This window comes from Macaca fascicularis, chromosome X (genome assembly GCF_037993035.2).
Source record: "Macaca fascicularis isolate 582-1 chromosome X, T2T-MFA8v1.1".
In the NCBI taxonomy this organism is placed as follows: Eukaryota; Metazoa; Chordata; class Mammalia; order Primates; family Cercopithecidae; genus Macaca; species Macaca fascicularis.
Window position 1 is genome coordinate 24,614,713 of NC_088395.1, and position 15,071 is coordinate 24,629,783.

At 41.2% G+C, this 15,071-nt stretch overlaps 1 protein-coding gene and 1 long non-coding RNA gene across 5 annotated transcripts in view; both read right to left on the reverse strand.

Annotated features, from left to right (window-relative positions):
• Nucleotides 1–14,714, reverse strand: part of PCYT1B (phosphate cytidylyltransferase 1B, choline) — a 114,945-nt gene extending 100,231 nt beyond the window's left edge. For all 4 annotated transcript variants that reach the window (XM_074030245.1, XM_074030241.1, XM_005593194.5 and 1 more), the window contains exon 1: nt 14,401–14,714. In XM_074030245.1, the coding sequence (XP_073886346.1) occupies nt 14,401–14,463 (63 nt within the window). In that variant the 5' untranslated portion in view covers nt 14,464–14,714. The remainder of the gene's footprint in view (nt 1–14,400) is intronic.
• Nucleotides 155–7,659, reverse strand: LOC135969284 (uncharacterized). The gene is made up of 2 exons (XR_010584452.2): nt 7,515–7,659; nt 155–1,106 (listed from the first exon to the last, which is right to left on the reverse strand). It is a non-coding gene; the product is annotated as an uncharacterized lncRNA (long non-coding RNA).
• Nucleotides 14,715–15,071: the final 357 nt, after the last annotated feature.

Consider the following 15,071-nt stretch of genomic DNA (forward strand, 5'->3'; position numbering starts at 1 on the left):
ACCAGAAATTTGGTGGCTTAAAACAACACAAATATATTATCTTAAAGTTCTGGACCAGGGTCAGAAGTCTGAAATGGGTCTCAGTGGGCTAAAATCAATATACCTGCAGGACTGCATTTCTTCTGGAGGCTCTAGGGGAAATTGTTTCTTTGCCTTTCTTTTTTTTTTTTTTTTTTTAGCTTCTAGAAGCTGCATGCATTCCTTGGCTCCTGGCCTGCTTTCTTCTATCTTCAAAGACAGCAATTGCATCACTCCAGCCTCTGCTTCACTGGTCACATATTCTCTGAGTCTCCTGCTTTCCTCTTTCACTTCAAAAGACTCTTGTAATTACATTGAGTTCCTTTGGATAATCCAGGATAATCTCTCCCATCTCAAGACCCTTAACTTAATCACGTCTATAAAGTCTCTTTTCCCTTACAAGGTAACATATTCACAGGTTCTGGAAATTATAATGTAGACATCTTTGGGAGGCCCTTATTCTTCCTATCACATCCTCCTTAGCATGAGCTAGGCCTGGTATCTCATCTCCAGATATTCTGGAAATTAGGCTAACAAAATGTCATTCAATTGCAGAAAATTGCTAACATTGTCTGCAATTTTAATACTTAGTAATTTATGACATCCTTCTCTGTATCAGAAACAGGCATTATGTCCAGTTTGCAGATAACAACTGGGGCGTAGAGACATTAAATAATTTGCCCAAGGTCACAGAGCTGGTCAGTGTCAGAACTGAGTTTCACATTTAGGACTGTGGGACCTCAAAGCCCCCACTCAATGCATGCCGCCTCGGTATCTCAACATTTTTTATGCTTTTCTCATTCTGCTCTCTTTGGATGCCTTCATGTTGAAAGCTTTTCATTTAGTTCGTTTGACATTTAATAATACAACCTAGCTAGATAAAAGCTTTTATTAAGGCCCTATAAATATCATATTTGACTCATTCAGTAAGTGCCAGTGCAGGATGTCATCACAAAACACACATTGAAGATAATGTCTCCACATCCTCTAATAAATCTTCCTAAAAGTGGCATCAGATGGGTTCTTCCTCTGCAATACAAGCAGAAGTGGCCTCACCAGGTTTTCTTCTCTGTGGGCGATGTGTAAATCTGTGAATAACAGGTGGTGCTGGTGAGAAATGATCTTTCCAAAAGCCCACAAGTATACAAATATCCTATTCTTGACAAAAGAGTGTCTAACACTTTAGGGGTGTCTTAGTCTGTTTTATGCTGCTATAACAGACTACCACAGAGTGGGTAATTTATAATGAACAGAAATGTATTTGGCTTATAGTTCTGGAAGCTGGGAAGTCCAAGAGCATGGTGCCAGCATCTGGTGAGGGCCTTTGTGTTCCATCATCCCATGGCAGAAAGCAGAAGGGCAAGAGAAGGCAAGAGTAAGAAAGCAAGAGGGAATTGAACTTGCTTTTATAACAAATCCACCCTTGTGGTAACCAAACCTCTCTTGTGTTAATGACTTTAATCCACTCATGAGGTCAGAGCCCTCATGACCTAATCACCTGTTATTAGATACTGTTGCACTGGGGATTAAGTTTCTAACACATAAACTTTGGGGGGCACATTCAAACCATAGCAGGAAGTCTAAGTTAATCTCTTAACAAAGACTCTTATCCTCTTTGCTCTACTCTGGAATGTTCTCAACCTTGGTTGTGCATTAGAATCACCTTAGGGGCTTTCAAAAACACTGAGGGCTGATTCCTGCTCCCTAAAGATACTGATCTAATTGTCCTTGGGTTTAGCATCAGGGCTTTTAAAAGTTTAGAACAAAAAAAAGTTCAGAACCACTGTGATGAAGGAGAGATGATGAGAGACTTTATTCATACATGGATTTGGCTCTCAAAAAGAAACTATTTGGCTCTCAAAAAGAAAAAAAGAATCTCTATTTTGTTTGCATCAAGAGTAAGAAATCCTATTTGTGTATGTGTCCCAGGAAGCTGGCTATGTAAAAACTTTCAATATCTCCAAAAGCAATCATTTTAAACACCTAATCTACTAAAATGCCCGATGAGAGGCCATGTCAAATGACACTAAGGAGGCCAGGTGTGGTGGCTCAGGCCTGTAATCCCAGCACTTTGGGAGACTGAGGCGGGCAGATCACCTGAGGTCAGGAGTTCGAAACCAGCCTGGCAAACATGGTGAAACCTTGTCTCTACTAAAAATACAAAAATTAGCTGGATGTGGTGGCATGCGCCTGTAATTCCAGCTACTTGGGAGGCTGAGGCAGGAGAATCGCTTGAACCCAGGAGGTTGAGGTTTCAGTGAGCCGAGATCTCACCATTGCACTCCATCCTGGTCAACAGGAGCAAAACTCCGTCTCGAAAAAAAAAAAAAAGGACACTAAGGGTGTCTGAGAGTAGCTATATGCGGTCAATGGTCTTTCACAGAAGTCCACCCTTGCTTTGAGAAGATATTCTCTTGAGTAAGCAAGTATGGTATAAGCATATCTTCAAAGAAAAATAATCCTTTATTTCTACAAAATGGTCTGGATAACCTCACTCCACCATTCAATTGCAGGAACTCAACAGGAACAAAACCATTAGCAGTGAACCATGGCAGTCTCTAGCACATATGGTATTACCATTGCTCAAAACATTTTTGGAATAAGTCTTTGGTCATCATTTGAAAGTGTGAAGATAACAATACTCATATGAATATAAAAGTTCTATTATCCTTTTTTAAAAAAGATAAAAATCGTCAAAAGGACTTAGGAGACTCCTGACAGCCAAAGATGAAAAGTTTAAGTATCAATAAGGATAAGAATTGCAATTGATTGAAACCTATCTAATGTTTTTCAATGCATGAGTTCATAATACTATCGAAAGAAACCCCCAAGCCTCATTTGTCTGCATTGAAAGATGCTAGAGAAAAGCATTTTGAAAACTGGGAAATAAGCCTTTATTTAAACTTTCCTATACAAACTGTCCCTCTAGGTCACCAAACAAGAGAAGTATCTTGTCTTAGAATGAGTAATGAAGAAGGTAAGATGGTAATGAATTATCTCCACTTTATAACCCCTAAGGAAAGATTGGGTTTAGGCACTCAGCATCAACTACTGCTAACATGACAGAAAGACAGGCAATACCAAACATTATGTACTCCTGATAGAAGTACATGTGCTACCTATGAAATAGTCTGCCAAGTAAATAGAACCTGGCTTTGATCACACCTCTTGATCTGAGGCCAATTTACAGGAAATACAGAAGGGATAAAGGAGTATGTTAACACCACAGGGATGCAATCAGCGAAATCTAGATTGTGGAAAACTCTGTAGAACAAACCTTGTTTCTTCAACCAAAAAATTGCAAGAAGCCTATGGATTAAATGAGATCTGAAAGACATATCAATCAATTGCAATATGTACACTGTATTATTTGAATCCTAATTCAAAACACTGTAAAAATGGCAATGTTTATAAAACAATTAGAAATTTCAACAATTTCTGGATTCTATGAAGGAATTATTGTTAATTTATTTAGGTATAATAATGATACTGTAGCTGCCTGAGGTCGCTCACACCTGTAATACTAGCACTTAAGGAGGGCAGGACCAGAGAATCTCTTGAGCCCAGGAGTTTGAGAACAGCCTGGGCAAATTGTGAGACTTCATCTCTACTAAAAATAAAAAAGCAAAACTAGTTGGGTGTGGTGGCATGCACCTGTAGTCCCAGCTACTTGGTAGGCTGAAATGGGAGGATTGTTTGAGCCCAAGAGGTTGAGGCTGCAGTAAGCTGTGATTGCACCACTGCACCCCAGCCTGGGCAACAGAGTGAGACTGTCTCAAAAACGAACGAACAAAAACAAACAAACAAACAAAAAAGAACAAAAACAAACAAACAAAACCCCCCACCAGGTATTGTGTTTATGTTTTCAAAACTTTATTTTAGAAATACATACTGAAATATTTGCAGATGAAGTATGTTGTTTGGATGTGAGGAGTGAATACAGCTCAAGATCAGTGGTTCTCAACTGGGTACAATTTTGCCGCAAGGTACATTTAGCAATGTCTGGAGACAGTTTTGTTTGTCACATCTTGGGGCTTGGGGTGCTTTAGACATCTAGTGGGTGAAGGCCATAAATGTTGCTAAACATCTTACAATGCACAGGACAATCGTCCACTGTAAGATAATGGCACCCTAACGACCTTGAATGTGTCCATAGAAGCAAAGGCTTGACGTGCAGCTCATCTGAGTGTTGGAGAACGCCTTGTGAGCCTCCTGGAACAAGCTCTCCTGGAACAGAGAGGCCTGTGAGGAGTTGCTCCAGGGCCATTTGCCACTCACCTCCTTATCTCCCCTGAGAAACTGTCATGAAGCAGTTTCTAATAGTCTCTTTGTTTGGGTTGGGATATGAGGCTTCCTGCCCTGCCCCTCCTAGTACAAAGTTACAGAACAGAAAAACAGTTGCAATCTACAGTGGGCTCCTCAGCAATGGGAGTCGAGGTTATCTGGCCCCTTTTGTTGTAGTGTCCTTTTTGGTATGTGGGATAAGCACAGTACGAAGCTGGCACCATTGGCTACTGTTTTCTTTGCTATGTAAGTAATAAACTGTCTTCATCTTAAAGTGATTATACTTTTACCAGTCAAGTCATTCAGACCTTGCCTTGTCTTGTGTGTGCTTGACATCCGTGACAAACAATTTTCTAGCCCAAAATGTCATTATGCTGAGGTTGAGAAGCTCTAAATGAAGCAAGATTGGTCATGAGTTGATTACTGTTGAAGTAGGTGGCAAGTACATGAACAGTACAAATGGTAATGTACTGTTAATATCTTGTCTAATTTTGTGTATGCTTGAAGCTCTCCCTAATAAAAAATTATATTTTAAGAAGGATAAAAACTGGTCACCTTGCTTTTTTAGATGTATGACATTCTAAGTACATACACTGAGGCAATATGCACAAATGCACAAACTTTGCTGTCAGATTTCTAGCTCCACCAGTAAGTTACAAACTGTGTGTTCTTGAGCGAGTACGTGACCTCTTTAAGCCTCAGTTTCTTCCACAATAAAATAAAGCTATTAATGCCCCCTGGGGGGTTTGTGGGGATTAAATATAAGTCAAGTGTTTGGCTGAATGCCTTAAATAAATACCTTTATTAGACCATCTTCCTTTGTTTTTTTGCCTGCTACTTTTCAATACAGAAATGCAAAGAGCCCTTCTTGTTATCTGTACAAGTAATTTTGATCTAGTCGATTTCTTTCCAAATAATTCCCTGGAAAATGTAGATAGATGGCCTTGATCTGAAAAGTTTTATTCTAAGTGTTTAAAACAGTAAACTGACTGGGCACAGTGGCTCACGCCTGTAATCCCAGCACTTTGGGAGGCCGAGGCTTGGGGGGATGACTTGAGGTCAGGAGTTTGAGACCAGCCTGGCCAACATGGTGACACCCCATCTGTACTAAAAATGCAAAAACTAGCCGCCACGTGGTGATGGGCACTTGTGATCCCAGCTACTCAGGAAGCTGAAACAGAAGAATCACTTGAACCCAGGAGGCGGAGGTTGTACTAAGCCAAGATCACTTCACTGCACTCCAGCCTGGGTGACAGAGCAAGATTCTGTCTCAAACAAACAAACAAACAAACAAACAAACCACACACAGCAAACCCTGGAGGGCTCCAGGGGATGGGGAATGAGAAGGAATGTATATGGTGAATTCAGTAGTTCTCAGCTACTGAATGGGGGTGATTTTGTCCCACAGGAGACATTTAACAATGTCTGGAGACATTTTTGGTTGTCATGACTTGGGGAAGGGGAGTACTACCGGTATCTAGTGATTAGAGACCAGGGATGCTATTAAACATCCTATGTCCTATGCACAGGACAGCCCCTACAACAAAGAATTATCTAGCCCAAAATATCAGTCATACCAAGGTTGAGAAACCCTGAGCTAATGTAACCAAAATTTCTTGGTGAAGCTTTTCCTGGGTAATTAACTTTGCCTTTCTTTGTTCTTCTTACCCAACACACACAGGTTATTAAAGACATGCTCAGGAGAAATTCAAAATGTGATTACTCTAGCTCTGTGGCCCTAATTTGTTATTCATTTCTTTATGAGAAAAAAAAATCCAAGTAGTGTTCTGATTTTATTGCCTTCAAGTTTCACTTACCAAACTCAAAGCATGCACTGATTACCTTCTTAATTAATAGACTGTGAAAGCGGGGCATCACTTTATTAACTCGTGGAAAGGATGTACCATCTCCTGACAGCTCTTTAGTCTTTGTTTCCAACTATTACCAATGGGGGAGGATTGAGATGAAGGGGATTCAGACACTGCTCCACAAACAGATTATATTTCTCTTGTTAAAATAGCCCATCTCTGGCCAGGTGCAGTGGCTCACGCCTGTAATTCCAGCACGTTGTGAGGTCGAGGCGGACAGATCACTTGAGGTCAGGAGTTTGAGACCAGCCTGGCCAATATGGTGAAACCCCATCTCCGCTAAACATACAAAAATTACCTGGGCATGCTGGCGCACGCCTGTGGTCCCAGCTACTCGGGAACCTGAAGCAGGACAATCGCTTGAACCTGGGAGGCAGAGGTTTCAGAGAGCCGAGATCGCACCACTGCACCCCAGCCTGGGCGACAGAGCAAGACTCTGTCTCCAAAAAAAAAAAAAAATTAAAATTAAAAATTACTGTTGAATTAGGTGAGGGCAAGACAACTATAAAAGCTAGGGGACAAAATTGCAAAACACCTAGGATTCCATGTTCAAAGTGTTTTGAAGATATCTTAAGTTTTCACACAATTTAGAATAAACTAAAAATGGAAGTAATAGGCAGTGCATATGTGTCTGCCTAATGAAAAAATATAACACAGAGCTCTAATCAGTGGCCCAATCAAAGGTTTGGCAAATTAATAATATATTTATTTTAAATTTAAATAAAATGTTTGATGTATGCATTTATCATTTTTAAGTGAGTCCCCATTATACCCATTTTATTTTTCTTTTCTTTTCTTTTTTGAGACAGGTCTTACTCTGTCACCCAGGCTGGAGTGCAGTGGCGTGATCTCGGCTCACTGCAACCTCCACCTCCTGGGTTTAAGTGATTCTCTTGCCTCAGCCTCCGGAGTAGCTGGGATTACAGGCGCAGGCCACCACGCCCGGCTAATTTTTGTATTTTTAGTAGAGACAGGGTTTCATCATGTTGGCCAGGCTGGTCTCGAACTCCTGACTGTAGGTGATCTGCCCGCCTCGGCCTTCCAAAGTGCTGGGATTACAGTCGTGAGTCACTGCGACCAGCCCCATTTTATTTTTCAATTAACTGACCAACTGGTCCCCACTGTAGAGGGTAAGAAAACTTCTAGTGTACTTCCTGGTGATTATAACTCTCTCCTACCTTGTATAATGGAGAAAGCCCTACAGAGCTTTTTTATTAATTCTCCATTTTTTGTCTTGAATTCTTTGTGTGAGACTTAAGAAAGTCCTTCATTTGCCACCCTAAAGAAAGATGTAATAACCACATGGAAGAAAATTTATGAGGCAGGTAGGTGCACAAGTCTTACCTATCTCTCTTCGAGGCTGGCCCAGCTCCTGCCCACCTCTGAGAAAGCTGAGGAGTTGTAGAAGGTTGAGTCGGCCATCTGTGGTATCTCTAGGTGGGTCTCACCTGGCCTTCAGACATCAGAAACCTCTAACAACCCTAGAAGTCTGGCAGGGTTGAGGTGGAGAGCCTTGTAAACAGTGATCACAACATCTGTGTTGTTGATGTTAATGATAATGTTGATCAGTTTAGAGGCTGGGGTCAAGTTGGAGTTGGTCCATCCAACATTGATCCATGTCTCACTCAAAATCTGGGTTGAAACCCACTCATTCTCCTGAACAGCCTAGAGATGACCTTAAATGGACAAACTCAGGAGTCCCTCTGGGCAAGGAGGATACAGAATAAACAGTGATTTAAATTCCTTTCACTCATTCAACAAACATTTACTAAGCATGTTGGAAGTCATGCATCCAAGATAAATGTGATCATCTCCACTCTCAAAGGATATATAGAACAAGAAGATATATGTAAAGATATACATAGGACAAACTCTTAAAGATTGATTTTTTGGTAAATATAATGGTACTATTAAAAATTATCATGTTAGTCTTTCAAAAGAAATTATCATTAAGTTATTCTGTACTTTTATTTATGACTTAAATCAATGGAGCTAAGAAAAAAGATTTGAAACAGGTATTATTTTTCTCTTTCTCCTGGGCCTTATTTACCAATTTTTAAATTTTCTTTTCTCTTTCCACGTCTGTGTGTGTGTGTGTGTGTGTGTGTGAGAGAGAGAGAGAGAGAGAGAGAGAGAGAGACAGAGACAGAGACAGAGAGAGAAAGAATTTGTAGTTCATGGAAAGACAAATAAAACTTTAAAATGTTCTAATACCTGGGGCAGGACTGAAATAAAAAGTATATTTCACTTTTTGAGGCCTCGTTGTGAGAATGGGGCAAAATTAATTTTATGCCAATTGCACCATTTTCTTTACCCCATAGTATTTGAGAGCTGGCTCCAAGTCATTGAGAATAAAGGACAAAAATAAGAGAGACTAACGAGACTTATTTTCTCCCCCATAGTTCCCAGCACTGGGAAGACTGGGGAAACCCCAGGTTTCACAAGAGACACTCACAAGTCTAGCCTCTCATTCCACATCTGCTTGCATGGTAATTGGGCTGTTTCAGGGAGCCAAGGAGGAGTTAGGGAAGGCATGGTCACCAAGACTTGCATTACAGGACCACATTGGGTAGGGATCTAGGGTCTGCCAGGAAGAGGTTAGTGCACTCTAGAGAGCCAGATTCACGTCGCTTCTCAGCCTTTTGGCTAAGATCAAGTGGAGAACCAGATTCAGAATTAGCCTCTGCTCTACCTGTCAATGTTCAGAGTGAGAACTGTCAGCAGAGCAGCCTATGGCAGTGATTATACATCCACTAAGTGAGTTAAGAGGACTCGAATCAGCCTACCCCATAGTTTCTGAAGGACACGAAACTGCGTTGAGTTAGCTTGAAGGCTGTGCACATACATACCTGTAATATTAGGGCTCATGTAGAGGAATTACAGGGAGATAGATAAGAGGAAAGAAGGCCTACTGATGTTTGGAACAAAAGGTAAAAATAAGGCCAGACGCAGTGGCTTACGCCTGTAATCCCAACACTTTGGGAGGCCGAGGCGGGCAGATCACTTGAGGTCAGGAGTTCAAGACCAGCCTTGCCAACATGGTAAAACTCCATCTCTACTAAAAGTACAAAAATTAGCCAGGCATGGTGGTGGGTGCCTGTAATCCCAGCTACTCAGGAGGCTGAGGCAGCGAATTGCTTGAATCTGGGAGATGGAGGTTGCGGTGAGCTGAGATCGCACCACTGCACTCCAGCCTGAGCAACATGGTGAGACTCTATTTCAAAAGAACAAAAGGTAAAAATATAATATCTCCTTTCCCTTTAAGTGGTTTTTAAAAAATGTTCAGATATCTAAGCTTCATAAATTTGGAGAGTTTTAAGTTGTTCAATTCCTTCCAAATAAGGACTAAATATTTAATGAACATTTACATTGTTTCTATTAATTTTTCTTTCCTTACTATGGCTAAAAATTTTCCTTAAAGAAGACAAGGAAGGGACAAACCATATCCTTTGATGCTCACTGCTAAATTGAGGAATTGGGTTTTATTTTTGCTAAAAAGACATGGCATTAATGTTTGCTATGACCAGTCCCAGCAAGCTGTAAGAAACCACCTCCACTAAGGATATTATGGAAATGCAAGTACCGTTCTCCTCTAACAACTCAACATTCTCTCTTCTCACCTATTTATTACCTAGAACCAGCATGGGACCTGGAACATGTGCCCCACATATTTGAAGACTGATGGAGCTAACTGATGACTGGTGCCTGGGAAGGCAGCATGTTTGCCACCCTGTTCTCACTTCTGAAGGAGCTGGAAGATTTCATTTCCAAAGCTTCTGGCCAGATCACACTCCCCCTCCCCCAAGCTGAATGCCTGGGAATCATCTCTTTCTCACAGACAGGAAGCCCTTATGTCACCATGAAGTCTTGGCAGCAAAGACTGGTAAAGAGGAAAGAACAAACTGGGAGGCAGTTTTCCATTTGATACATGTATTCACTGTAGAAAATCGGAGTCCACTTCAATGACTGGTCTCTTGAAAGAACTGTCTCTGTCAGTCAATCAACAGTTATTTATTGAACCCTTAATGCATACCAGGCACCATGCAGGGCCCACAGGAGTACCTTTCCCAGGGAATCATGTAATATAGTGGAAGAAGTGAGGGCTTTGGAATTAGATCTTGAACCAGTCAAAATTTCAGTGTGAAAGTGTTTTATGCTACCATTTTACTTTGTGATCCAAAGGCAAGGAGGAAGGTAAACCAGTAGTATAAAATGATTTCACATAGAATTTCGAAACAGCAGAAGGGTTGCTAGAAATAACAAGGCTAACCACATTATTTCCTACAAGGGCACCTTAGGGGATCCCTGTTTTAATGAATAAATAAAAATGATGTGTAATTATCATATCAATTGCTTGCATCTAAGTGAGTGCTTCTGGAGTTATTTGATGGTGCTTAAAAATCTTTGGTCTCTGAAGTGCATTTAACCATCTTCTTAACTCTTATCTATATTATTAATTTGCAGATCAAAGTTAACTTGGTGCTATGCAAATGAAGGGACTTCAAATGAATGAGATTTTACTGTAAAATTTAAAATCCATATTACTTGTAACAGAACTGCAATATATTTTGAGGACATGCCTCAACATATCTAAAAGAGACATTATGGTTTAAAGCAGTGTTATTCAATAGAATTTTCTGCAATGATGGAATTTTCCATATCTGCGTTGTCCAAATACAATAGTCACGAGCCACATATAACTACTGAGCACTTAAAATGTGGCTGGTGTCAGTGGCTCATGCCTGTAATCCCAGCACTTTGGGAGGCCAAGGTGGGCAGATCACGTGAGGTCAGGAGTTCGAGACCAGCCTGGCCAACATGGCGAAACCCCATCTCTACTAAAACTACAAAAATTAGCTGGACATGGTGGTGGGTACCTGTAATCCCAGCTACTCGGGAGGCTGAGGCAGGAGAATCACTTGAACCCAGGAGCCGAGATCATGCCATTGCTCTCCAGCCTGGGTGACACAGTGAGACTCCATCTCAAAAAAAAGAGTGGCTAGTGTGACTGAGGAACTGAATTTTAAATTTTAATTAATTAATTAATTTTTTGTTTTAAATTGAGACAGAGTCTGGCTCTGTTGCCCAGTCTGGAGTGCAGTGGTGCAATCTCGGCTCACTGCAAGCTCCACCTCCTGGGTTCATGCCATTCTCCTGCCTCAGCCTCCCGAGTAGCTGGGACTACAGGCGTCCGCCACCATGCCTGGCTAATTTTTTTGTATTTTTAGTAGAGATGGGGTTTCACCGTGTTAGCCAGGATGGTCTCGATCTCCTGATCTTGTGATCCATCTGCCTCGACCTCCCAAAGTGCCAGGATTACAGGCGTGAGCCACCCCACCCAGCCAATTAATTAATTTTAAACAGCTGTGTATGGTTAGCGGCTACCTTATTCAACAGTGTAGGTTTAAAGAAAAAGTGAAATTGGATGCTGGGAACCCAAATTCCAGCTCTATCCTTGCTATCTTGGACAATTAAGCTCTGTGAGCTTTAATTTTCTCACTTAAAATGGGAATATAGGCTAGGGCTCAGTAGCGCACACCTATAATCCCAGTGCGTTGGGAGGTTCAGGTGGAAGGATCGCTTGAGGCCAGAGTTCAAGACCAGCCTGAGAAACACAGCAAAACCCCCATCTCTACAAAATATTTAAAAATCATCCAGGTGCGGTGGTGCATGCCTGCAGTCTTAGCTTCTTGGGGGGCTGAGGAAAGAGGACCACTTGAGCCCAGTAGTTTGAAGTTACAGTGAGCTATGATTGCACCACTGCACTCCAGCCTGGGCAACAGAGTAAGACCTTGTCTCAAAAAAAAAAAAAAAAAAAAGCAGGGGGGAGGATTATAAATAATATCTACATCACAGTATTTGGGGTAAGAGGAATTGAGGTAATGTTTGGGCATTCTTTTATTTCCAAATAAGTACCAACCAAGTACCAAAATTAAATATGTGGAAAATAAATACTCAACTCTCTTATTTAAAGGTAGTTTCCATCCCCAGAGAGCTATAAAAGATTATTAAGTTCATGATTATTTTCACCTTTTAGATTCAATATTCAACAGCAATGCTTATAACTATTGGCTGTTAAGTAGCACCACCAGCAGTAACCAGAAATGGTCGTGTGACAGCTTGGGGGTATCAATGTATAGTACACAAAGGGCTGGTAGTCAGAAAGTTTAATTTACAGAAGTTGAGCCTGCCTGTGTGAGAAAAGTACACTGAGAACCGAAAAGCATGAGAAAAATGTTAATGAAATAACTTCTTTATTATTGTTACCATTAATAATGTAATCCATTTTAATTGCCCAAGGAGGTTAAATAAGCCTATTCAATTTAATAGAGAAATCAAGGCATAAATTAGCAGCATAGGCAAGTGGTCAGGAGCTTGAGTCCTTTTGTTGAATATAATTACATAAAATAAGGCATGGAAAGTACTTAGTCCAGGGCATGTCACCCTAAAATGTCAACTATTATAATGATGATAAGTGATACATTTGGGAGACCATGAAATTAGAGGCCTTTGTCTATTTTCAATTTGCAAAAGGTATTGGAATACGGAATGATATTTGCACAGATTTAATTTACATGACTGGAACATAGAAGAATCATCTCAACTTTCCATATCTGCACCAGTCCAGAACTGAATCTAGTTGTTTTTTTTGAAACAGAGTCTCACTCTGTCACCCAGGCTGGAGTACAGTGGCGCGATCTTGGCTCACTGTAACCTCCACCTCCTGGGTTCAAGCAATTCTCCTGCCTCAGCCTCCCAAGTAGCTGGGATTACAGGCACCTGCCACCATGCCTGGTTAATGTTTTTTGTATTTTTAGTCGAGAGGGGGTTTCACCATGTTGGTCAGGCTGGTTTCGAACTCCTTACCTCAAGTGATTCGCCTGCCTCGGCCTCCCAAAGTGCTGAGATTACAGGTGTCAGCTACCATGGCCGGCCCGACTCTAGTTGTTTTGACACCACTTCAAATCTAATTTTGAAATGAGGCATGAATGAATGAATGAATGAATGAATCAATCAATCAATGCCTCCTGATTCCCCCATTAACTCAATACAATCAGCTAGTAAAACTCATGAGTCTTCAATATACAATACAAATTTCTCCAAATTTAAGATAACATGGAGGCAACTGGGGAAGGGACCAATTGGGCAAAATGATCAATCAGTCATGTAGCTCAAGTGTCTGCTGGATATGAACCTAGACTACTTTCTGAGGAATATGGTGCTTAAACCAGCCACCCATATCCATTCCAAGGGGCATGAGAAGCTTTTGACGGGATGCCAGGACAGGAGAGAGCAGGGCCAGTGTTCATTCTCAGGGTAGTGGAGTGAAACCAGCTTCACAGTTAAGCAAAGAAATTCCCTCTGCCTCGTTGTTGGGAAGTTGCCTCTGGCCCTCGATCTCTTCTTCACATCATCTGGGGTCCTTCTTAACACTTTGTCCCACTGCCTAAACTTTCTCTATCTAGAACTCATTCAGTTTAACAAGGCTCCCCTAGAAACATGTTCCCCGGGCACCCCCTCCCCAAGAGAAAAGACCATATAAAGAGGTCTCACTTACATGACAGTTGCATAACATTGAATTCAGAAATGGATAGTCTTCACTTGAGGTCAGGAGTTTGAGACAAGCCTGGCCAACATGGTGAAATCCCGTCTCTACTAAAAGTACAAAAATTAGCTGGGCATGGTGGTGCATGCCTGTAGTCCCAGCTACTTGGGAGGCTGAGGCAGGAGAATCACTTGAATCCGGGAGGCGGAGGTTGGAGTGAGCCGAGATCGCACCATTGCACTCCAGCCTGGGCAGCAAGAGCGTAACTCCATCTCAGAATAAAAGGAATGGATATTCTAATCAGGATTTTGTGACGTTTCTACTAGAAGAATTTCTCATTTGATAGGATAAAGAACATTTTGTTAAAACATTTCTGCAATACCCTCAGGCTCCCATAGCATATTGATCTGACCTTTTTTTTAGTAAGCAAATTTGTTCTTGTCATCTAAGTCTATCCAGGGAGCTGACATACTCTGCAAGGGGATAAATAAATATTAGTCACAATTTGTTTTTCTTTGTTTTTTTTTTTTAATCACCTTAAGATGGAGAAGATAATATTTCCATTTTTAGTGCGACTACTAATTAGCACAGATTCATTACACTCGCAGATACATAGGACTTTACTTTTTGAACTGACTTTGATATTCAATAAGGCAAAAATCAGTAAGAAAGTATTCACATTACCTTGCGCCACAATTGCGGAGCGCGATTGTCCTCTTCCATGATGCACTCCTGATGGCCTACCATGCCTGCTCCTGATCTTTTTATCTTCTGTGGAGGCCTCCTCCCTTTGGAGTTCTTTTGAGTCACAGGATGAAATTTTTGTTGCTTACTTGACCAAAGGTCAAGCAGGCTCTCTGTGCCTAGCGCTCAAAGATAAGCTCGGAGGAGCTCAGAGTGTCCCAGTTATTGAATAAGGAGAGATTTGAGTTGCGGGGGACTCTTGCTTTATTTACCACAAGCCTCCTCTTGTCCCCTCTGGGCTGTTGTTCATTGACAATTGCTGTGCTCTGAACTAGTGCTATGATGGCCTGTTGTGTGGGGACAGGCAGGTTGTGGTGAAAGCTGCAGTCGTGAAAAAGGCTATTGTTTAATCTACCCCGTCCCTCGCTGAAGCTATGGCAACAAATTCCGTTGGTGAATTAACTATGTCATTGTGCACTGGCTCAACTGATTATGCTCCTGGAATGACAAACATTTTCTCTCTCTTTTTTTCAAGACAAACAGTGACTGAGACCTTGAAGTGTTAATATACAACTCAGCACTTTTTTTAAATAGGAGAATAAAGATGGAGAAAATAAATCTCTCAAACATACTTTAATTGATTCTAATAAACATTTTATCCCTTCCAAGGA